At 41.0% G+C, this 25,189-nt stretch overlaps 1 protein-coding gene across 3 annotated transcripts in view; it reads left to right on the top strand.

Annotated features, from left to right (window-relative positions):
• ST8SIA6 (ST8 alpha-N-acetyl-neuraminide alpha-2,8-sialyltransferase 6) overlaps positions 1-25,189 on the top strand; it is a 139,956-nt gene that overhangs the window by 102,649 nt on the left and 12,118 nt on the right. For all 3 annotated transcript variants that reach the window (XM_002820564.5, XM_054522008.2, XM_054522007.2), the window contains exon 5: positions 21,043-21,187. In XM_002820564.5, coding sequence (XP_002820610.1) covers positions 21,043-21,187 — 145 coding nt within the window. The remainder of the gene's footprint in view (positions 1-21,042; positions 21,188-25,189) is intronic.

Raw genomic sequence — 25,189 nt, 5'->3', positions numbered from 1 at the left:
TTTATGTTCATATGTCAAATAAGCTCCCTTTTAGCCTGCCTTGTGTTTCAAATTCTCTTTTCCTTATAACATTGCTTGCGATGTGTTCATTGGTACATTACATTGTTTACACTGTACAATATCCCAGTAGATAGATCTTTCTCTAGTGTTTTAACATTGTTCCTTCACTCATGAGTTTATATTTCAATTGACTTCCTATCCTTTGCTTTAATCATCATATTCTTTTATATTTCATTTTACCTTGCGTTAGTTCTGACATTCTACTCAAATATGTGAGCTGATCTTTTATAAACTTAACAATATCAATATACACATTAGCTGTTAAGGGAAAAACTTAGACATCTGAGTTGCTGATTGAATTTGGACTTTTTGAAGAGTTTTACTTATTATTCCTTTAAATTTAAATGTTTATTTTTAATTGATGAATATTGTATCTATTTATGGAATAAAATATGGTGTTTAGATATATGCATACATTGTGGAATAATTATATCAAGCTAATTAACCTATCCATCAGCTCACATGCTTAACTTTTTTTTCTAGTGAGAACATTTAAAATCTACTCTTTTAGCAATTTTGAAATATGCAATACATTATTAGGAACTATGGACACCATGCTGTGCAACAGATCTTGAAAAATGTATTCTTTCTGCCCAAGTGAAACTTTGCACTCTTTGACCATCATCTCCTCCTAACCTCTTGTAACCACCATTCTACTCTGTACTTCTATAAGTTCAACTTTCTTAGATTCCACATGTAAGTGAGATTATGCAGTATTTGTCTTTCTGTGCCTAGCTTAGTTCACTTAGCATAATGTCCTCCAGGTTTATTCTTGTTGTCTGCAAATGACAGAATTTCCTCATTTTTTAAGGCTGTATACTATTCCACTGTGTATATATACCACATTTTATTTATGCATTCAACCATTGATGGACACTTAGGCTGATTCTACATCCTGGCTATTGTGAATCATGCTGTAGTAAACATGGGAGTGTAGATATCTTTTTAACATATTGATTTCATTTCCTTTGGGTATCTATTCATTTTCTTTCTTTAGCTGTCATGTTATGTGGGGCCCTAGGAGTTTGGGTTTCATCTAATATGTGATGGTGGAATAATTTAACGTAAAATGAAGGTTAAATATAGATGTCCTGGTTACAGTACTAAAAATTTTTTTTACTTTTATCCTGGAAGAAATTTAACTTTTTTTTTTTTTTTAACGCCATTTAACAAATGAAGAGGTAGAGGTTCAGAGAGTTTAGGTGAATTTTCCAAGGTGTCATCACTAGTAAATGAAGGAACTGGATATCTAGTCTTGGAATTCTCGATATCCATTGCCATCACATGTCAAAATGATTAGTGCAGTAGACTTGTGCAGGATAGTTAGGACAGGTGGCCTCTTCTGCACTGGGCCAGGTGTGAAGTGATGAAGACTTGGACTGAGAAGCCCAGTAGAGCAATTAGAGGAGAGATGCTGGGGTGGGGGCAGGGAAACTCAGCAGTTTCAGGGAAAGGGAAAAGTGGCAAGATGATGACATGAGGCTTCTCCAGTTGTTGCGGTCTCATTCTTGGCTTTTCTGAATACCATGTCTTCCATTTTGTATCTCACTAGATTCATTAAGGGGCAATCACTGATGTCTGACTTTCCGATTCTAAATGTATAGGTCATGCCACCTTCCCAATTTTTTGAGGGAGCCAGGAGTTTGAAGATCAAACTCTACTCTGAGATTAGTGTCATGGATTAACCTGAAGCAGGGATAACTATCAATGGCCGTATCTTACCTGTCAGTGTGATGTCAGCCTGATGATCACGCAGACTACAGACAGCTCCCCTGTAGGTTGCTGGGATTTTTCCCCATGTACCAAGTGGCTAGTTCAATAGACAACTCTATTTTAACTGAGGTATAGATGTGTTGCTAAAAAAAAAAAAGGGTGGTGTCTATTTGAAGCTCTTAGTTTTCCTCCAATCTATTGGGGCTGAAGTGGAATGTTTTCCTGCCTTTGGAATCCCTAAATCACTGGATTTCTTCGATCATTTTTGTTTTGTTTTGTTTTGTTGAGATGGGGTCTCACTATATGGCCCAGGCTGGTCTTGAACTCCTGGGCCAAAATGATCCTCCTGCCTCAGCCTCCTGAGTAGCTGGGGCTAGACCATTGTTTTCTTAATAATATAAACTACTCCTTTAGTATGAAGCAAGCATTCATTGTGAGCCAGTCGATTCTAAAATCACAGTATGTCAGCATGCCATCTTGATTTTATTTTTTGTTTCATTTCTTAAATACTCGAAGTTGCTTTGTCCTCCATGACACAGCCAAATCCTGGCAGGAGTTGTCTATACCCACTCTCTTATAGTACCTTCTACTTATTCCATGACCTTCAGACTGGTCACCATGAACCACCATGAACCATGATGAATCCTTCTCATCTACTTCTTGCCCAATAACTGGAGGGACTATGGACTTTGGCCACATCACTCCAACCACTTCCACCCCTGCCCCAACCAGTTTAGAACCAGTTATCCCTTCCTCAGGGAAGCCTTCCCTGGACAACCTGATTAAGTCATTGCTGATGTATTATCCTGAAATTCACCTTCATTACACTAGCCACAATTAATAAATTTTCATTTTTGTGTGTATGTGTGTGTGTTTATTTAATTTACAGACCTGGTTAATCTGAGTCATGTGTTTTATGTAATGCATCAGGAAGAACAAAGGATCTTTCTAGGTGGTTCAGAAAATAGGTCAAGACTCACTATAGGAACCAGGAGTTGGAAAGGGCTGGGGAGTACAGTCTGGTTTCTAGGCTCAGCTTTAAGTTGACTCCATGTGTCTTGTTTGTTTCAGGCATCTTATTATTGATGTTTCTTGTTTGTTATCCCTAATCTTTCATTTTCTTTTAAATTCGGTCTCCCCTGTAAGTGAATGAGTTCCTACTAAAACATCTTAAAGGCACCATTTTACCTTCGCCGCTGGTTATTGATGGCAACGTCTTTATTCTTATTAGGCTAAGTCACTTTTCCCAGCCAGTGTCTTCATCAGTAAAATGGAGACAATACTTACCTCTGTGAGTTTTTATGAGTATTCAATATGTCAAATGCTCAGAACAGAGTCCATTATATATTAGAATCTCAGCACATGGTAGCTATTCTGATTATTTCCAGTTTAATATCATTTTTCTGGCTTACAATTAATATTTTACTAACTAGTTTAAACTCTTGGTATCTGCAATAAATACAGCAAGTCTATGATGGAGCAATAACGCTATAATAGTTTCTGTTCCAGTCCTCTGCCTAGGGAGATGTGTAAACATTTATAAACCCCGGTTTTGCTTTTGTGACCATTTCTTATGGATTATACCACGTGCTTGGTAAGGACCAACTATTCCTGTTCAGTTCGTTCTGTCTGAACTTTCTTTGGTCTTTTCATGATGGAAAGCAGGTCACACCACACGAAGCAGAAAGTATTAAACTTCAACTTTCTAGGTTATCGTCTTTCTGTGCATTATTTTCCGTAGAAAAGGATTTACCTTTATATGAACTGTCTGCGGCTTCTCCCTCCCTTTCCAGTTGGCCGGTCAAACCACGTGCTCTGAGGTCTAATCAGGAATCGCTCTGAATTCCCTGAAAATTAATCAGCTCGAGTATAGGCAGAGCCAAGAGTTACGCTTCCCGCCCCGCCCCCAGATTACTTAGCCCTTCACTAGGGCTAAGTAAGGGCTGACGAACCCAGGGTAGGAAGGGATCATTCTTATTTGAGATTCTGCTGGGTGAAGCCTAAGGGCATAGATGAAAAGTTAGGATTTGGAAGGCAGCCAGAAGCCAAAAGCAGTTCCCAGAGGCCAGGCAAAAACAGAAGCTGAGTGTGGGGCTGAAGCCAAAAAGCGGAAGATGATGAATTCCACAGCGAACCGTGGGAGCTGTCCTGGAACAATGCCTGAGATGTGCGCTGGCTTTCTGGGAGCAGTTAGGGCCCCTTTAGGTATGTGAACCCGCCTCATTAAATGGCCATGAGCAGAACTGAACTGCCTACCTGTTTCTCCACCTGTGCAAGACACAGTTTCTCAGAGCACAGACGAAGCTCCTTGAAATAAATGTGCATTGCTGGCCCTCGCCGAAGCCTACAGTTAGGACTTGGTCTGGTAAATTGAAGTTCATAAAATAATGAGACCTTTTATAAAAGAGGGTGGCATAAATACAAAATATACCAGGAACATTTCCTTTAAGAAATGTTTCACAGAGTAGCATATTGGTGTAATTACACATAACACTGATTCAGCATTATAATTACAAAACTGTTTTCATAGGATTCAGTGTTAATTCAGGCTCTCAATATGTTGCCAGACAACGTCTGCAAAAAAAAAAAAAAAAAAAAAAAAAGTTTCCTACTCTTCCCTTTTCCTTCCCTAAAAATATCTAACTAAATAAAAGTTTATAATCTGTCAACAAAAATTGGTTTCTTTACATTCTCTTCTTCACAGTTGAACAATAGTGGCAGTGACCTAGATTTTTTTTGTCTGCAAACTAAAATATATTCTGAAATCTTAACATTCATCTTAACTGTTGATTTTGTATTTTTAGAACTTGTGTTTTTCACACTTAGCAATTCACAATCGGCTTTAATTTTCTTTTTTTTTTTTTTTGTTGCCCAGGCTGGAGTGCAGTGGCGCGATCTTGGCTCACTGCAACATCCATCTCCTGGGTTCAAGCAATTCTCCTGCCTCAGCCTCCCGAGTAGCTGGGACTACAGGCACAAGCCACCACACATGGCTAATTTTTTGTATTTTTAGTAGAGACAGGGTTTCACTGTGTTAGCCAGGATGGTCTCGATCTCCTGACCTCGTGATCCACCCGCTTTGGCAGGCAAAGGACACTCATGCAATTAGACCCCTGGGGGGATCCTTGCAAGTCACTCCTGTCACAGCTTTATGCTCATTGCAAATGGCACCTGAAGGCAGCCGGATGGGTGCACCCCTTACCTCTTTCCAAAGATTTCACAGTCCTGCTTTTTCAGTCTCACTCCGATTCTGCAACGTGATCCCGTTTATCTTTTTCTTTACAAGTCTTAGCATGAATTAAAACCACAACAGGTCACCACCTTCATTATTATCATTGCCCTTTCCCCTCTCGTTTACGCTACTCTGTGTGTCAGAGAAGTCAGCATCCTTCTCCCAGTGGCCTGAATCAGAAACCCCTGCATGACCCTTGCCGTCTTCTCCTTCAGTGCCCACTTCTAGTCCATCGCCAAACTTTTGCTAAAGTCTCACACCCTAAATATGTTTTAAATCTATCCTTTTGCAATCTCACCATCCATCTCTGGTCTGGGTTACTGGGATGGCTAATTGTATGTGTCTACTTGGCTAGGCTATAGTACCCAGTTATTTAATCAAATGCTAATCTAAGTTTTGCTGTGAGGTACTTTGTAGATGTGTTTAAAGTCAACAATCAATTGACATTAAGTAAAGGTGCTTTCCGTTGATGATGTGGGTGGGTCTCATCCCAATCAATTAAAGGCCTTAAGAGCAAAACCTGAGGTGTCCTAGAGAAGAGGTATTTCTGCTTCGAGATTGCAGAATCAACTCCTGCCTGGATGTCCAATCTGCAGGCTTACCCTGCAGATTTCAGATGTGCTAGCCCTTGCAATTGTGTGGACCAATTCTTAAGTCTCAATAGATAGATAGCTAGATAGATAAATAGATAGATAGATAGATACATAGATACATAAATACATAGATACATAGATACATACATAGATAGATAATATAGATATAAGATAGATAGATAGATAGATGATAGACTGTTGATTGTATTTTTCTGGAGAGCCCAGACACACATAGCTATTGTTCTCTCTTAACTGGCATGTTGGTTATCTATTGCTGCATAATAAACTGCCCCCAAACTGATGGCTTAAAACAGTGATTTCATATTCTCTCTCAGTTCCGTGGGCTGCCTGGGCTCAGCTGGGGATTTTTGTTGTTGTTGTTGTTACTGTTTTTGAGACAGGATCTCACTCTGTCACCCATACTGGTGTGCAATGGCACCATCACAGCTCACTGCAACATTGACCTCCTGTGATCAAGCAATCCTCCTGCCTCAGCCTCCTGAGTAGCAGGGACTATAGGAGCATGCCACCAAGCCCAGCTAATTTTTGAAATTGTTGTAAAGATGGGGTTTCCCTATGTTACCCAGGCAACTCCTGGGCTCAAGCGATCCTGCCACCTCAGCAAAGTGTTGGGATTATAGATGTGAGCCACCACACCCAGCCCAGGGAACTCTTAATGGAGGGCTTTCATAGGGTTGCAGTCCACTGGAGTCATCTGAGAGCTTGCCTGAGTTGGACATCCAAGATGTGACACTCACATGTCAGTTAAGTTACCATTGACTGCTTACTAGGAATTCAGCTACAGCTGCCATCTAAAGGATCTTCAAAGGAAACTCCATATGTGACTTGAGCTTCTTGCAGCTCAAGAAGGCTCAATTCCTTTGGGGAATGGCTGGATTCCTTGGGGAAGTGTCCAGAGAATGAACATTCAAAGAGATCCAGGCAGAAGCCACAACACTTTCTATGATCTCGCATTGGAAATCCCAGAATGTCACTTCTTCTGTCACATTCTACTGGTTCAAGTACTTTCTAAGGCCAGCCCCGATTCAAGCGGAGGAATTTTAGGTTTCATTTCTTGTCACGTGCATGTAGGGACAGAAAGAGTTGATGGTGGCCACTGCAACACTGGGTCATTGCCTATCCTTCTAACTGATTAGTGGGATCTTTCTGCAGACCAACTAATCTATCCTCACTGAAGCCAGGGTGCACATCCTAAAATGCATATCCCATGTGTCACTTCCATAACTAAGATCCTTCAATGCTTTGCCCTTTCCCATAGAAGAAAGCCACATTGTTGATTTTGTGATGCCTGTAAGACTCTTGCTATAGTTCTCCAGCATTCTCCACCTAGTTCTCCATCTGCCAAGCCACACAGGATTTCTTTCAGAATTTTGCACATTCTATTCTCTCTCTCTCTCCTCCAGGCTTTCACATTCCCTCCTTCCTGCTTCTCAAACAGTCTTTGCCCCTCCATCTCCTTCTCCTGCCTCACCTGGCTAGTTCTGTTTAAGTGTTCGGCTTAAGCTTTGTGTCTTCTAGGGAGCTGAGTCCCCAAACCTTGGGTGGCTTAGGTACCTTCCAACGTGCTCTTGATGCCATGGCTGGCCCAGTTCCTTGGGCTTGCATGATTGTGGATTTGGACTCAGCCAAACTTGCTTGTAGTTTGCTTTAATTACGGAACCAGCAAAATATAAACACAAGATGAGGGAGTGGATTGTCCCACTCAGAGCAGCACCTGAAGTGCTCCAGGCGTCTCAGTCTCAAAGGGTCACTGTTGTCACAAGAGGAAACGGGCCTTTGTGCTGCAGTCTCACCCCTCCCAGCTCCTTCTGCGAAGCCTCAGAAGCATATAGTAGGCCTGGCCTAGCCCAGCTCTTCCCTCCTCCTCCTCCTGTTGCAGTGCAGACGGACGGCACCATGTTCTAATTATTTACTGTTGTCTCTCTCCCACCAGCTAAGAGTTCTCCATGGGATGTTCTCTATCTTTTTTTCTGTTATATTTCTGGTAGTGAGAATAGTAGTAAGTGCTTGATTTGTTTATCCACTCATGTCCACGTGAATTGTATTTGTTCATCTGAGTATTTCCATCCTATCATTTTTGCAGGAGTTTGTCTTGGTTCACCCAGCCCCAAGCAATCTGTTGCCTGGGCAGGGATTTTCACCCTTAGCCTTGACTCCATGCACTCCAGTTTCCAACCTGCAGCCCCTTAACCTGTATCTGGCTGGGTCTTCCCTGGCCCTTGCGAGAGAGGGATTTGGACACTGTTTCCCTCTTTTCTTATGCATATAGCTGTGAACATTCGGCACAGCTTAAGAATATCTAATCACAATTTCCAAAATTTCCAAAGATGTAGATATTTTCCCACGAAGGACAGATGATGTGGTTTGGCTGGGTCCTCACTCAAATCTCATCTTGAATTGTAGCTCCCCTAATGCCCATATGTTGTAGGAGGGACCCAGTGGGAGATAATTGAATCACTGGAGTGGTTTCCCCCATACTGTTCTCATGGTAGTGAATAAGTCTCATGAGATCCAATGGTTTTATAAGAAAAGAGACCCAAGTGGTTTCACCTGGCTCTCATTCTTTCTTTGCCTGCCACCATGTGAGATGTGGCTTTGCTTCTCCTTGCCTTCTGCCAGGACTGGGAGGCCTCCCCAGCCATGTGGAACTGTGAATCCATTAAACCTCCTTTCTTTATAAATTACCCAGTCTCTGCTATGTCTTTATTAGCAGCGTGAAAACTTATTAATACAACAGAGTTTATTCATGTCTTGTGAAAGTGACTGTGTGGGCTTTCTTCTTGACTTTTTCCCCTCTGTACATCTTTGCCATGGTTTATTTGTGCATATATTAGACAACAATTAGAGGGATATACGGCAGTATTAAGAGTACACAGCTATTAAGACTAGACTGCCTGTGTCCAAGTCTCAGTCATGTCATCAGCTAGCTGTGTGACCTCAGGCAAGTAACTTCACCGCTCTGACCCAGCTTCCACATCTGAAAAATGGGGACAACAACTGTGATGATAATAGTGCTTCCCTCATAAGGCTCTTATAAGGATTAAATAATACATAAAGTGCTTGGAAGAGTGCTTGAGACAGTAAAAGCCATGCATGTATTTATTATTATTATTTATGCATCTATAGACATGAGCTTCAAACACACATTTCCCTTTTTATGCTCCTACCTGAGCCACTGTCTGGCGTCTCTCTTTCTGGGCACTTTCTGTGGAACATTCTGTCTGTGTAAACCTGCTCCTCTGTGATCACGTGTTTGCATTTCTATCTATTTAATGTCTCTATATCCTTGGTTTCTGTGGGTGACTGTCTTTTGCCTTCTGTCTTCATCTCTTCTGTTTTTCTCAGGGCTCTCTTTCTGTGTTTTATTTCATGTGTCCATTACTTTTCTTTCCTCCTCTGTTTCATGCAATGTTCACCTGTTTCTTCTTCTTCTTTTCCCTTGGTTTCTGCAGTCTTAGTTTGCTCTTTCTCTTTAACCTCTCCACCTCTCTTCTGCAGGTACCAATAACATCAGAGCTGAAATTTAGAAACTAACCTCTGAGCTCATTAAATAGTTTTCTATTCCCTTTTCAAACATTTATGAGCTTATGAATACAATATTTTCTATGCCTCTCTAGGGGAGAATCAAATTGTTGTTTGCATCTATTGATTTTTCTTCCTGTGGTTCAGTGACCCTTTGTAGAGAAAAGATTCCCTCTGTCTTGCTGACCTTTCTTTCTGGACCATAGTTAACAACCGTTGTTCACCTTTGTTACCTTGTTCAGAGGCTTCTTCCACCTTCTGCTTCTCATCTACATTGTGCTGTCCCAGGAGCAAGAAGAGGACAGGCTGGGGGTCTGGGTCATTGCTTGGCATACCCCCAGAGCCTAGCACAGTGCAAGGCACCCGGGATGCCCTTGATGAATATTTGTGAAAAGAATGATTTGCTCTGGGAGTACTGAGATTTAGGGGAAGACCAAGAAGAGCATCTCATATCGAGCCATTATCATAACGCCCTGCTGCCTTTGTCACTCTTATTTATTTTTATTTTTTGAGAGGGTGTCTCTGTCACCCAGGCTGGAGCATGGTGGCACGATCTCAGCTCACTGCAGCCTCTGTCTCCTGGGCTCAAGCAACCCTCCCACTTCAGCCTCCTGAGCAGCTGGGACTACAGGCGTCCACCACCACGCCCAGCTAATTTTTGTATTTTTAGTAGAGAGGGAGTTTCACCATGTTGGCCAGGCTGGTCTCAAAACTTCTGAATTCGTGATCCATCCGCCTTAGCCTCCCAAAGTGCTGGGATTAGAGGCATGAGCCACTGTGCCCAGGCTGTTCTTTCCACCTACTAAATATATCTCAAGTCTCCTTCCTCCTCTTTTCAACTTTAAAATTACTTGTTTCATGTAGGCCCTTTTAATCTTTAATTAGGTGACTCTAGTAAAAACCTGGCAGCCATGTCCCAGCTGGCTTTCCTCCCTCTGATCTCCTTCCACTGCCATCCATCCTATACGACCCAAATAATTATCCTCAAACACAAGTTTATTCATTCAATGAGGAAATATTTATCAAGTGCCTCCTGTGCGCTGGGTTCTGTGTTAACAGCTCCATCACAAAATCTCCCCTAACTTCCAGATTGGTTAAGTGCCCCTCCCCTGTGCTGCTCTCATAGCCTCATATTATAGTGAAATGATACTTAAATGCCAGTGATGCTTTGTGTCTGTCTCTCTTAATACACTTAAGCTCCCAGAAGGCAAGGCCCATCCATGTTTTATTCATATTTGTATTTAATACTTTGCAAAGTGTAATACCATGACCTTGGGCCATGGACATCACCACTGGCTGCTCAGTGAATGTGGGCTGAATTGCTCTATGTATTGGTCTTTGTCTCAGTCAGCTTGGGCTGCTATCACCAAATGCCATAGACAAGGTGGCTTTAACAACTCACATTTATTTCTCACAGTTCTGGAGGCGTGAAGTATAAGATCAGGCTGCCAGCATGGTTCTGGTAAGTTCTTGTGAGGGCCCTCTTCTGGGTTATAGACAGCCAGCTTCTTTTTTTTCTCTTTCCTTTTTTTTTTTTTGAGATGGAGTCTTGCTCTGTTGCCCAGGCTGGAGTGCAGTAGTGCGGTCTCCACTTACTGCAACCTCTGTTTCCTCGGTTCAAGCGATTCTCTTGCTTCAGCCTCCTGAGTAGCTGGGATTACAGGTGCCTGCCAAAACACCTGTCTAATTTTTTGTATTTTTAGTAGAGATGGGGGTTTCACCAGGCCAGGCTGGTCTCAAACTCCTGACCTTGTGATCCTCCTGCCTCAGCCTCCCAAAGCACTGGGATTACAGGCATAAGCCACCGCACCTGGCCCCAGCTTCTTACTGTAACCTCACATTCATCAGAGCTCCACCTTCATGACCCTAATCACTTCCCAAAGACCTCACCTCCTAATACCATCACACTGGGGCTTTGGGTTTCAACATATTTATTTTGGGAAGACACAAGCATTCAGTCCACATCAGTCCTCATTCTGTATCTTGAAGCTACAGAAGTTAAATCTAATTATCCTTTACCTTATGGTCCTTAAAATATTTGAAGAGAGCTATTGAATCCCCCGAATCTGCTCTTCTCCAGCCGGGACGTTATTAGTTCTTCACCTACCATGGATTTCAATCTGTTCCCTCCAGACAGGCCCTGGTTTGTCAATTGCCTTTGAAAGTAAGCTTCCACAACAGATCCAAGCACACTAGGCATGGTTTTGAACATTATAGAGTAGTATGTATCTCTCTCTTCCCTTTGTAGCCATGATTCCTTTAAATATGCAATTTAAGATCACACTTGAATCTTGGAAAGCCAGTGCACACTGCTGGGTTCTAGAAAGTCAAGTGAAAGCCTGTAAATCTTCTTCTTGCCTTCAATGGCCTCTAACCAGAGATGACTTGTTCTCAACCTGTAATACCAAATTATTCTTTCTCTTTCACCTTCTCCAGGCCTTGCCTCCCATAGCTGTACAACACAAGCCCACAGGCAAACACACAGACTCCTGCAAAGTCTAGAGCAGTCACTGGGACATGAAGACTGTGTGTGGAGCCTGGGCAGCTAGGGTGCAGGGCATGGGTCTTCTACAATATGTGACAGCAATGGAAAGGCCCTTTGAGCCCAGAAAGCTCTTTTATTTTTTGATAAAGAAGTTCTTCCAAATACGAACTTGAGAAATCTAGAAAAATATTTTGGGTTGTTAAGATACAGTGGCTCAGATAAGAACATTTTAATTTCACCCATTGCACACCATGGTTTTGTTGGAAATAAATATTCGGTGCTGTGAAAGAAATAGCACTTGAACATAAATTTTCTCAGCAAGGCAATTTTACTTCTCTAGAAGGGTGTGTCTCTTGAAGGGAGCAATAGCAAGAGCACACCTGAACAAGGGAGGGGAAGGGGTTCTTATCCCTGACACAGGTAGCTCCTACTGCTGTGACATTCCCCTATTGGCTAGTGTTGGACCACACAGTCTAAGCTAATTCCGATTGGCTGTTTTAAAGAGAGCAGGGGTACGAGCCAGAGTGGCGGGGTGAGCAGTTTTGGCAGGAAAGACAGTTATGGAACAGGTGACTAAAGGTGACACAGGTCAGAGCAGGTGACCGGGGGTGACTCAGGATGGAGCAGGTGACCAGGGGTGACTCAGGACAGAGCAGGTGACCGGGGTGACTCAGGACAGAGCAGGTGACCAGGGGAACAGATGTGAACTACTGATGACAACTGGTGGGAAGGTTGTTTACTGAAACTAGGGGCACGGAGACGAAGAGTATAAGGAAGTTAAACTTTAAAATGGAGAACAAAGAACTGAACATATCGACATACTGATTCTTTGAAGAGAAACTTAGAACTCACTGTATTTAACAGTTCTTTGCAGTGCAAGCCCCGGCAGTGGCTTTAGAGGAATAGTTTGAATTCTGGGTTTGAATCTTTGCTTTGCTACTTACTGCTTTACAAGTCATCTTTCTAAACCTTTTTATTTTCTTTCCTACTGGATCACAAACACTATAAAGGCAGAGACAATGCTTGATTTATTGACCAATGTGTAGCCAGCACTTCTCATAGAGCTCAATATTTAATAGGTGCTAAATAAATATGAATGAGTGAATGAAAATGTGTCATATGTGACCTTCTTAACTTTATGATCCTAAGTTATCCTCATCTATAAAATGAGAATATTAATTGCATCTATTTTATAGGGCTATTGTAGGGTTTAAGTGAAATAATCTACGTAAAATATTTAGCGTGCAGTGAGAATGCACTAAATGTTGGTTATTGTTATTATTGGTCAATCCATGAATTACATGTCAAATGAGGCAAGAAGAGAGGCAAAAAAAGGGGGCCTCAACAGGAGAGAGGCAAGTGCTGGATTGTTGGCCTATGTATGTTATGTTTTCATGAAGAAAAAGAAATGTGGCCATTTTAGAAATGGTTTGGATGGTAAATAAATCCTTTGACTTTCTGCTGTGCTTACCTTTTTAAAACTCTTTTTTCCTAGGACCCTCATTAGAATCATAGAGAATGAATTCTGGAAAGGTAGCTCTTTATCAACCCTGGAAAATGTCTGCAGCCTCTACCTTATGGGAACTTTTTCACATCTCATTAAGGAGGCTCAGAGTTTAATAAACAGAAGAGGTGCCTGGGAGCCATGGGTTTGGGCCTTTAGGTCGTTAGCCTCGCTCTGTAAACTGTGAGCCTTAAATAGTTGTTAACACTTCATGGAAATCCAGGAAGCACTGCATTTAGAACTGAAGAAGAATTTTGACCTGAGACTTGAAACAAATAAAAACAAACAAAAGAAAGAGAAAAAGAAAATAGCACCTACAGTGAAAAAAAAAGGAATTTTTACAATTTTAATAAAGATCCCTTTCTCAAAAGGAACTTGTAATGCAAAGATGATTTGACATCTGGATGCAGATGCAAAGGTGATTTTGCAGAGCTTCGATTGCATCTTTATAGATCCAGGTGAAAAGCATTAAGTCAGATTCTCCCAGAACCAACCTACTCCTTGAAAGTTAAGCATTTTTCAAAGTGTATGAACTCTCCTGAATTCTAGAACTTGGTGCAGTACAGAAAGTCTCAATTCTTTCCTTGGGGGATGCCACATGGATGAGCAGTGTATTCTCTTTTGAACCTGGGTTGCATGGAGGAAACTGCTGAAGGTAGGACGCAGCAAGAGTTAGACTCTCATCAAGCCAGAGGCTTCTTTTCAATTTATTTTTAGGGCGCATTGTTCGGGTCACCTGATAATCCTGCTCCCATAGGGCAGCTTATACATCTTCCACGTAAAAGGGGAGCCTCAAATGTCTCAGTTATACAGGCTTTGAAGCATTTATATGTACATTGTATGGTAGCCTTTGAATTGAGTCTAGGTAGGTTTTCAGCAAGATGCTACCAGCATTACTTTGGGAACAACTACCTATGCTATGGTGGTACCATTTTGGAAAGCGTCCAAGGGGAACAGGCTTAGATAATGACATTTCCCCAATTACAACATACTCTAGTGTAAACTGTAGACAAGTGGATGTCAAAACACAAAGGTGTGAGTTGTTTACAAACTGTACGCTTTGGTCATATAACTTACCCTCTCTCAACCCCAATTTTCTCATCTTTAAGATGGGAATAATAGCCGGGCACGGTGGCTCACGCCTGTAATCCCAACACTTTGGGAGGCCGAGGTGGGCGGATCACTGAGGTCGGGAGTTCGAGACCAGCCTGACCAACATGGAGAAACTCCTTCTCTACTAAAAATACAAAATTAGTCAGGTGTGGTGGCACATACCTGTAATCCCAGCTACTTGGGAGGCTGAGGCAGGAGAATCACTTGAACCCGGGAGGTGGAGGTTGTGGTGAGCTGAGATCACGCCATTGCACTCCAGCCTGGGCGGGAAGAGCAAAACTCTGTCTCAAAAAAAAAAAAAAAAGGACTAATAGTATTTTCTGCCGCCTTGTGTGCTGTGGAAATCGGGTGGGGGTAATGGCAAAAGTGTACAGTGTTTTACCAGGTTAAGCCTTGTGCCTACTAATCTGGTGGGGATATTTACTGCTATGGAAGGTGAAACCTTGCATTATAGACAACTGAGATGTCATGGAAATGGCAGGATTTCTGATGAATACTCACAGTGTCCTCCATTTCTTAATGTATCCTCTTCTTTTTACCCAAGAAGGGACAATGGCCATACCCATTATTGTGAACATGTCTAGCTGACTTTAGAGTCACCCAAGATCAGAACTGACTCTGACTTTAGGGGTGATGGGAAATAGCGTAATAGAGATACAAATTCCATTTTGTTTTATTTGTTGTAAGCAGCTCAGCTTTATACCAACACTGGCTCTTACTCTCTGTCATATGGATGAGCTGGAAAGTGACAAAGAGCATATGCTTATCACTCCGCCACTGCACACAAAAGCTAGAAAAGTCCCCTTAGCCTGTGACATCTTAGATTATCATTCTGATATTTTTCCTGGGAGATTATAACGAGTGCTTTGGGGTTGAATGTTGATTTTTGATAGTGAGATCTTCAAAAGTTGCAAGTGGGATGGCTAAACCAACTCTGGTACATCCATACCATGGAATACTACTCCAGCAATAAAAAACAATATGCTGCTACACAAGGTGTATTAGTCTGTTCTTGCACTGCTCTGAAGAAATACCTGAGATGGGGTAATTTATAAGGAAAAGAGGTTTAATTGGCTCACGGTTCTGCAGGCTGCACAGGAATCACGGCTGGAGAGGCCTCAGGAAACTTATAATCATGGCGGAAGACAAAGAGGAGCCAGGCTCATCTTAAATGGCCGGGCCAGGAGGAAGAGAGACAAGGGGGAGGTGCTTCACACTTTAAAACAACCAGATCTCGTGAGAACTCAGTCACTATCACAGAACAGCTAAGGGGAAATCCACCCCCATGATCCAGTCACCTCGCACCAGGCCCCTCCTCCAACACGTGATTACAATTCGTCATGAGGTTTGGATGAGGACACAGACCCAAACCATGTCATATGGTAGCATATATGAATCTCAAAACACATTTAGGCTGAGTGAAAGAAGTCTTACCTAAAAGCATACGTGTAGGCCAGGCATGGTGGCTCATCACACGTGTAATCCCAGCAATTTTGGAGGCCGAGGGGGGCGCGGATCAACTGAGGTCAGGAGTTCGAGACCAGCCTGGCCAACATGGTGAAACCCCGTCTCTACTAAAAATATAAAAATTAGTTGGGCGTGGTGGCAGACGCCTGTAATCCCAGCTATTCGGGAGGCTGAGGCAGGAGAATCGCTTGAACCTGGGAGGTGGAGGTTGCAGTGAGCTGAGATCGGGCCACTGCACTTCAGCCTGGGTGACATAGTGAGACTCCATCTCAAAAAAAAAAGCATACATGTGATATAATTCTGTTCATATACTAGAAGAGGAACACGAAAAACGAATTTGTGGTGAAAAATCATCACAAAAGTGTCCTCTGGGGCTTGGTGTAGGGTCTGGAGATAGGAAGTGTTTGAAGGTGACATGCACTCAGATCTATAATTTACTTTGAATTGCAACAAGTACAACTATAAAATTGGATTAATGGACAGATACACAATAAGGCAAATATAGTGAAAAGTTAATTGTCAAATCTAGCTGCTGGTTATTCAAGTGCTTATTGTCCAGTTCTTTTAACTTTCCTATAGGTTTGGAAATTTTATACGATATTTGAAATATATAATTTCAGAAAAAGGCCCGATGCGGTGGCTCAGGCCTGTAATTCCAGCACTTTGGGAGGCTGAGGCGGGCAAATCACTTGAGGTCAGAAGTTCGAGACCAGCCTGGTCAACGTGGTAAAACCCCATTTCTACTTAAAATACAAAACATAAGCCGGGCGTGTCGGTGCATGACGGTAGTCCCAGCTACTCGGGAGACTGAGGTAGGAGAATTGCTTGAACCCGGGAGATGGAGGTTGCAGTGAGCCGAGATCCCACCACTGCACTCCAGCCAGGGCAACACGGTGAGACTCTATCTAAAAAAAAAAAATTCAGCAAAAACTCTATTAATATTTTTAAAAAGCATAAGGGGAGATCTGATTTGGTGTTTTTGATGATGCAGTATTCTTGTAGTTACTGAAAATCCTTAGAGAAATTGTTTGCCAAAGGTAAATGAGAATTTATTATGTTGCCTTTTCTCAAAATGCTAGATAAAAGAGCCATTAAAAATAATATACACGTAAGAATTTCTGAATTTGCAATATGTCACACAAATTTTTATCAAATTAAATGTATAATTAAAAACTACTTAGTATCATATTTTTGACTACACACCATTTCATTTTCATTTTTTTCTTTTGTTAATCTCCATGAACCATCTTTTTTAAATGGTAGGTTGTAAAATACAGAAAGAAATAATAAGTGGGTGACAGAATCCAATTAAGAAGGATATACTATTTTAATGAATATTTTAACATATTTAAGTTAACTGATAAGAAGTATTTTTAACTTTGAGGTGCAAATATTACCCTTACTTTTCATGCCTTGAGAATTGTTGGAATTCAGAAGACTAACTTTTAGATGACCTTGACAAATTAGAGCATTGTACTTCTTCAAAAGGACAAAATTCAGTAGAAACATGTTTGGAAGCTTACTCTTCAGGACCAAACCAAGAACAGAAGTGTGGGCTGAGGAAGGACTATCTAGTGACTCACTATCACCAACATTTCTTGCTGAATGTTCACTGACTCTTGTCTTACGACTGGATCCGGCTTGGATACAGATTTTTAAGTAATATGGAGAAATAAGTTGAGGTTGAAAGAGAAACGTGATGACTAAAATCATGAAAAACTGGTCCTATGAGGAAAACCTGGGAGAAGAGAAAATTCTGTAAACTCTTCAAGATTGAAAAAGGCTAAAGCTTTGCTTGATTTCCATTGTCAAGTACCTGAAGTATTTTCATAAGGAGATTCTATGAAAACCTAACAAGGAAAATAGATTTATGTTAAAACATAGTTTCGTTGTGCAACTGCAGAAATCTCTTTGACTTTAAGATTGATTAAACCCTGGAACAATTATCAAGAGACTTTAAGGCATCTACATCATTGGAGAATTAAAGAAATGAAATATGAATTCTAAGTGGTTCTACATGCACTTGCCAGAGGTTGGGGGTTAACTCAGATGATCCTTGAAAGCACTTCCTAGGTCTACATTCTAATAATAATGTTTCACTCCATGGTAATCATTTTGAAACGTAGCTTGGTATTAATTTAAGCTTCGCTGGGCTTTCTATAAGGAATGGCAAATTTAAATTCGCCCCACTTAAAAATTCACTGTATTAGATATTTCTTTTTTTCATTGGACTTTTCTCATAATAAATGATTATGTATTGTTTTAGTGACTGTGATACTGTTCTTAACTTAGTTTCTGTATTTTATAATAATAATTTTTTTTTTTTTGAGACGGAGTCTCGCTCTGTCTCCCAGGCTGGAGAGCAGTGGCGCGCTATCGCAGCTCACTGCAAGCTCCTCTTCCCAGGTTCACACCATCGTCCTGCCTCAGCCTCCCGAGTAGCTGGGACTACAGGTGCCTGCCACCGTGCCGTAGCTGGGACTACAGGTGCCTGCCACTGCGCCCGGCTAACTTTTTGTATTTTTAGTAGAAATGGGGTTTCACCATGTTAGCCAGGATGGTCTCAATCTCCTGACCTCGTGATCCGCCCGCCTCGGCCTCCCAAAGTGCTGGGATTACAGGCATGAACAACCGTGCCCAGCCTGTATTTTATAATTATTATAAAATCATTACAATGAATCCTCTCATTTTTTGTCTTTAGCGTTACAACAGTATCATCAGAAGAAAGTTTGTATTTTTAAAAATGTTATATTCATGAGCATTTTGTATTGGTGAGTAGGTCCCTACCTAAGTGTGTTTAACTGCTTTGCCATTTATTTTGCCAAGTCACCATGCTACAATCTAGGGCCAGTTAAGTCTAGTGAGATTTAAAAAAAAAAAACAGGTGCAGTGGCTCACGCCTGTAATCCCAACACTTTGGGAAGCTGAGGGCGCAGATCACTTGAGGCCAGGAGTTCAAGACCAGCCTGGCCAATATAGTTGGACCCTGTCTTTACTAAAAATACAAAAATTAGCCAGACATGGTAGCAGGTGCCTTTAGTCCCATCTACTCAGGAGGCTGAGGCAGGAGAATTGCTTGAACCCGGGAAGCAGAATTTGCAGTGAGCTGTAATTGTGCCACTGCACTTGAACCTGGGGGACAGAGCAAGACTCTGTTGCAAAAAAAAAAAAAAAAAATATATATATATATATATATCTCCCAGCACCATTTATTAAATAGGGAATCCTTTCCCCTTTGCTTGTTTTTGTCAGGTTTGTCAAAGATCAGATGGTTGTAGATGTGTGGTGTTACTTCTGAGGCCTCTGTTCTGTTCCATTGGTCTATCTCTCTGTTTTGGTACCAGTACCATGCTGCTTTGGTTACTGTAGCCTTGTAGTATAGTGTGAAGTCAGGCAGGATGATGCCTCCAGCTTTGTTCTCTTTGCTTAGGACTGTCTTGGCTCTATGGGCTCTTTTTTGGTTCCATATGAAATTTAAAGTAGTTTTTTCTAATTCTGTGAAGAATGTCAATGGTAGTTTGATGGGAATAGCATTGACTCTATAAATTATTTTGGGCAGTATGGCTGTTTTCACAATATTGATTCTTTCTATCCGTTAGGATGGAATGTTTTTCCATTTGTTTGTGTCCTCTCTTATTTCCTTGAGCAGTGATTTGTAGTTCTCCTTGAAGAGGTCCTTCACATTCCTTGTAAGCTATATTCCTAGGTATTTTATTCTTTGTGGCAATTGTGAATGGGAGTTCACTCATGATTTGGCTCTCTGCTTGTCTGTTGTTGGTGTATATAAATGCTTGTAATTTTTGCACATTGATTTTAAACTAAAGAGCTTCTGCACAGCAAAAGAAGCTAGCATCAGAGTGAACAGGCAACCTACAGAATGGGACTTTTGTAATCTACCCATCTGACAAAGGTCAGATATCCAAGATTACAAGGAACTTTAGCAAATTTACAAGAAAAAAAGAACCCCATCAAAAAGTGGGCAAAGGATATGAACAGACACTTCTCAAAAGAAGACATTTTATGCAGCCAACAAACGTATGAAAAAAAGCTCATCATCACTGATCATTAGAGAAATGCAGTTCAAAACCACAGTGAAATACCATCTCATGCCAGTCAGAATGGCAATTGTTAAAAAGTCAAGAAATAGCACATTGGGTGGCTGAGGCAGGCAGATCACTTGAGGTCAGAAGTTCGAGACCAGCCTGGCCAACATGGTGAAACCCTGTCTCTACTAAAAAAATTAACTAGGCATGTGTGGTGCACACTTGTAATCCCAGCTACTCAGGAGGCTGAGGCAGGAGAATCACCTAAACCCAGGAGGCAGAGGTTGCAGTGACCCAAGATCATGCTACTGTACTCCAGCATGGGAGACAGAGTGAGACTCTGTCCCAAAAAATAAAAAAACAAAGTAAAGAAATAGATGCTGGTGAGGCTGTGGAGAAATAGGAACGCTTTTACACTGTTGGTGGGAATGTAAATTAGTTCAACCATTGTGGAAGACAGTATGATTATTCCTCAACGATCTAGAACCAGAAATACCATTTGACCCAGCAATCCCATTACTGGGTATATAGGCAAAAAAATATAAATCATTTTACTATAAAGGCACATGTACATGTATGTTTATTGCAGCACTGTTTACAATAGCAAAGACATGGAACCAACCCAAATGCCCATCAGTGATAGATTGGATAAAGAAAATATGGTACATATACACCATGAAATGCTATGCAGCCATAAAAAGGAATGAGATCATGTCCTTTGCAGGGACATGGATGAAGCTGAAAGTCGTAATCCTCATCAAACTAACACAGGAACAGAAAACCAAACACCACATGTTCTCACTTATAGGTGGGAGTTGAACAATGAGAACACATGGACACAGGGAGGGGAACATCTCACACTGGTGCCTGTTGGAGGAAGGGGAGGGAGAGCATTGGGACAAATACCTAATGCATGTGGGGCTTAAAGCCTAGATGACGGGTTAATAGGTGCAGCAAACGACCATGGCACACATGTACCTATGTAACAAACCTGCATGTCTGCATATGTATCCCGGAAATTAAAGTAAAATTAAAAAAAATTTTAAAAAGAAGTCAAAATAGGATTAAACAAAAGACGAAAAAAGAAAGAAAAGAAAGAAAGAGAGTCAGTCCCAATCCTCAAGGGATATAAAGCCTGGAGGACAAAAATCAAAGTCACGTTTGTGAATAATTATCTTCCTTTTGAAAGTCAGTTTGGCAAAATCCTCTTTTGCATTGTCCATTGTGGTCTGTATTTTCGGTTTCTTAATCTTATACCTTGGCTTCTTTTTTATTCTTTTCCTTTGCAGAGCAAAACTTGCTTCCTGCTGTGATGCTGTTCAAAACTTTGTTGTTTCTCAGAATAACACTCCAGTTGGGACTAATATGAGTTATGAGGTGGAAAGCAAAAAAGAAATCCCAATTAAGAAGAACATTTTTCATATGTTTCCAGTGGTGAGTAAAGATTTGTGGTGGGTTATTTGTGTTACCATTCCAGGTGAATTTTCTTTTACTTTAAGCTGTAACTTATAATTATGATGGAATCAATTAAAATACCATATTATTATGTTGTATAAAATTTGGATAGTGGGCTGTTTTTTAAAAGGTCCATTTTGAATGCAATGTGGCTCTGTAGGGAAGGATTATTTATATCTTAAATGATAAGCTCTTCCAGTTGTGAGTATTCCAGACTCTTCTTCGAATGAGATGAGACACTTGGGCTTCCAGCTTAGTAATTACTGAGGCTTGTGAAGACGGCCATTTTTCACCTCAAATAAGATTCTTCCAATTGTCAGTTGTGGTGACTAAATCAATTCCTTCACAAGAAATGGTGCGTTTATGTGGCTCATCTTTGGGAAGTAAATATGTAAGAATTTATAGTCAATAAACGTACCCAACATAAGACAGAGATTGTTGTCTGCTGTGTTCACTGATATATCCCAAACCCCTAGAACATTTCCCAGTACGTATATGCACTCACTACCTATTTTTAAAATTAGAAAAATGAGTAATGATATGATATAAAACCACTTCACACAGTAAGGAGAAACTCGACCCTTAATGCAAATCCACACGTGGGGAAGTTTTGGTTCTGAGGAACATAAACATCTCATTGCTTATAAACATACACTCTCCAGCATCTTTCTATGATTCCATTAAAAAGCAATTAGGCCATATCAAGATGGTCAAAATAGGATCCCTTTATATATGCAGTATACTAACTGTAGGATATGAGATTCTTACAGTTTTGTTTTGTTGCAGCTTTGACCTCTTTCAGCTAATTTTTGCTGCTCACGTAAATTGTTCCAATTTTTTTTATATTAGGATTCAGAGGAAGAATAACTTGCTGAGCATGAGTGAGAAATAAATAGAAAATGATAAAGAAAAAATACTGTAAATTTTCTGGAAGGAAAAGGGGACAAAAAATATAACTTATAAAGCTTTCTCATGATGCCCTGAAATGACCAGTGATTGAAAAGATGATAAGGAAAGAGTATTTATCTTTCCTATCAGGGAAAGCCTTGGAAAGTTTGACAGTGAGCCCTTTCACTCATTCATCCATGCAGGTTTTGCCAGTGTCTGCCATGTTTTCGACTGACCAGAACAGAGGAGCGGCAACTACCCTCATTTGGCACTTTGAAAGGATTAACTTAATATAGGCCTGATAATTATGTATGCAACTGGGAACTGCATCTGCTTTCCAAATTCATACTGATTTTCTTTTTTAAACTGAGGAGAGGAAATTCTGCAGTCAATACAGCAGCAATTGCAGAGCCAGGTCCCTATTTTTGTGTTGCTCCAGCCTTCTCCTTTCATGGACGGGGCTCGTGGTGGAGATGTCCTCTTTCCCATGTTGCTTACTCTGCCTTTATACACAAAACTCTCCAGGACGAACTGCTGGGCACACAAGAAGATCGCATTAAATGTTTTAATGAAATGATGTGGAGCTACTTCCTCCACAAACTTTGCAAAGTTACTTGCAGAGAAAAAAACAAAAGTTGATTTTCAACCAGAGTGGGCAATGAGCAGGCAGTGGAGCGTGCACATTTGCATTTTCTTAGGAGGTTTATTTAAGGAAACGTTGAGATTTGTAATTTATTTAAATGCATACTGAACATGAGATACTAAAGCATATAGATGTTTTCCTCCCAGTTGACCAAGAAACCAGAGAAAAACATTCCTTATTGTGAGTGCATAATTTGAGATATGTTTCCTTCAGTAATCTTTTCTATTTTATACCATAATGAGCCTATTTGCATTTTTGCATCCTACCCTATCTATAAAATTCAGAATTTATGGTGGCACCATTTAGTAGATACTGGCTGAAGACATCTTGAGCTAGAAGTTCAGTGACATGAAATAGCCTGAGGTATCTAGGAACCATTCATTTAAGAGCCAGTCACTCTGCTAGCCATTGCAGATATAACAATAAGATACATAATTATACATAATTAAGTTATCATTTTAATCCATGGAATTGTAAGAAACGATAATGTGTAGTGGTTTAGAGCAGGTACTCTGGAGCAAACTGTCTGGGTTCCTATCCCAGTTCTGCCACTTTCTAGCTGTTACTTGGACTCATGCCTCCATTTTCCCATCTGTGAAATACTCAAAAGGTTGCTGTGTAGGTTAAATGTGCTAATAAAGTATGTACTTGAAATAGTGCCTCTTGCATAAAAAGTGCAATATGACTTTTATGTTTCAAAGACAAACCTACAAAGAGAGTTGTACTGAAACCGAGTTTCTTTGCTAGTTGGGCAGCTCCCAGAGCCAGCATTAGGGGCAGACAGCAGTCACAGCGGTTCTGGGGCATCTTCTGTCACTCCGGGCTGCTCAGAACCACATCGGCCCTGGGCTGTTGCCAGTAGGGCTGGTAAACTGACTTTGACAAGGGCAATGTGCCTTGATTTTGTAACCTTTGCCAAATTCAGTGGTGTCAATACCCCAACCCTGGGCAATTTTTAGTTACCAATGCTTTAAAAAACCAGCTCACAAAATTCCTGAATGTTTACCAGTGGACCCTTCAATGGTTACAGGCCAGGGTCAGGTTCGTTCTGCACACGTGCAGTCAATTAATTACCGTGATACAGGTTTTGCAAAAGAAATAAGATTTATTCACAAAGCCACCTAGTGAGAAGGTGGGAGAGCTCGTTAAAGCCCATGAGATGGGTATTGAAAGCTGTGCACATTGCACTACGCAAGATCGGGAGGGAAAAATGAGGGGAAATTAAAAAATAATAAACAGCCTCTCTGCTTTTGAGGACTTACACCTTAATCCTACAGACAAAATCGGTAGATCAGGACCTCATCACTGGGAAGCATGAGCTGGCACCCTGGCTGTGGGCTGAAGGTCATATTATCATTACTTGATGGAAACTGACCAAGAAAGGGAAGGAAAGTGCACCAATGAATTGAAAAGTTAGATTTCAGTCTGCAGAGAACTTGGGGAAAATAGGAAACCTTCTGGGGTAAGCAGGCCGGGTCCTAAAAGGAATAAAAAAGATTCAGGTCTTGGAAATTAATCTGAAATATGTCAATCCAGTTGGTTAGGCCTCCCTGAAGCATGCTGGCTGGTCATTCGCAGAGACGGCAGGCATAAATCTAACGCCTTACTGAGCCTGAAGGTATAACTATTTAAGAAGCAGAGGAAATTTTTGCTAAATCACCTATTAATTGTATGCCTTAGAATAGATTTAATGCTGCTTCCTAATTTCTTTATTTTCTCTTTCTTGCTGAAAAAGTCCTTGTTTATCAGAAAGGCAGAATATGGGGTTTTGCCATTCTAACTTTTTTCCTTAATTATGTGACGAAAAATACATGACACTGTATTTTGTATTATTACATTATGCCGTGTATCCTATGATGTCTATTTCTCTGAAGAGAAATGAAACTTAGGTTCACATTATGACTTATTTTATTTTATTTTACTTACACATTTTTTAAAATTTAAGAAACATGGTCTTACTCTGTCGCCCAGGCTGGAGGGCAGTGGTGCAATCATGGCTCACTGCAGCCTGGAACTCCTAGGTTCAAGTGATTCCCCTACCTCAGCCTCCCAAGCAGCAAAGACTACTGGCGCTCTTCACCAAACTCAGCCAATTTTTCTACTTTTTGTAGAGACAGAGTCTTGCTTTGTTGCCCAGGCCCATCTTAAACTCTTGGCCTCAAGTGACTCTCTCACACCAGCCTCCCAAAGTGCTGGGATTACAGATGCGAGCCACTGCACCCGGCTGGTTTTTTGTTATTGTTGTTTTGTTTTGTTTTGTTTTGGAGATGGAGTCTCATTCTGTCACCCAGGCTGGAGTGCATTGGTGCCATCTTGGCTCACTGCAACTTCTGCCTCCTGGGTTCAAGCAATTCTCCGCCTCAGCCTCTCGAGTAGCTCGGATTACAGGCACCCACCACCACGCCCAGCTAATTTTTTTTGTATTTTTAGCAGAGACGGGTTTTCACCAT

The sequence above is a fragment of the Pongo abelii genome, chromosome 8, assembly GCF_028885655.2.
Source record: "Pongo abelii isolate AG06213 chromosome 8, NHGRI_mPonAbe1-v2.0_pri, whole genome shotgun sequence".
Classification (NCBI taxonomy): domain Eukaryota; kingdom Metazoa; phylum Chordata; class Mammalia; order Primates; family Hominidae; genus Pongo; species Pongo abelii.
Note: the sequence above shows the minus strand (reverse complement) of the source record. Positions and strands in the feature narration are given on the sequence as shown.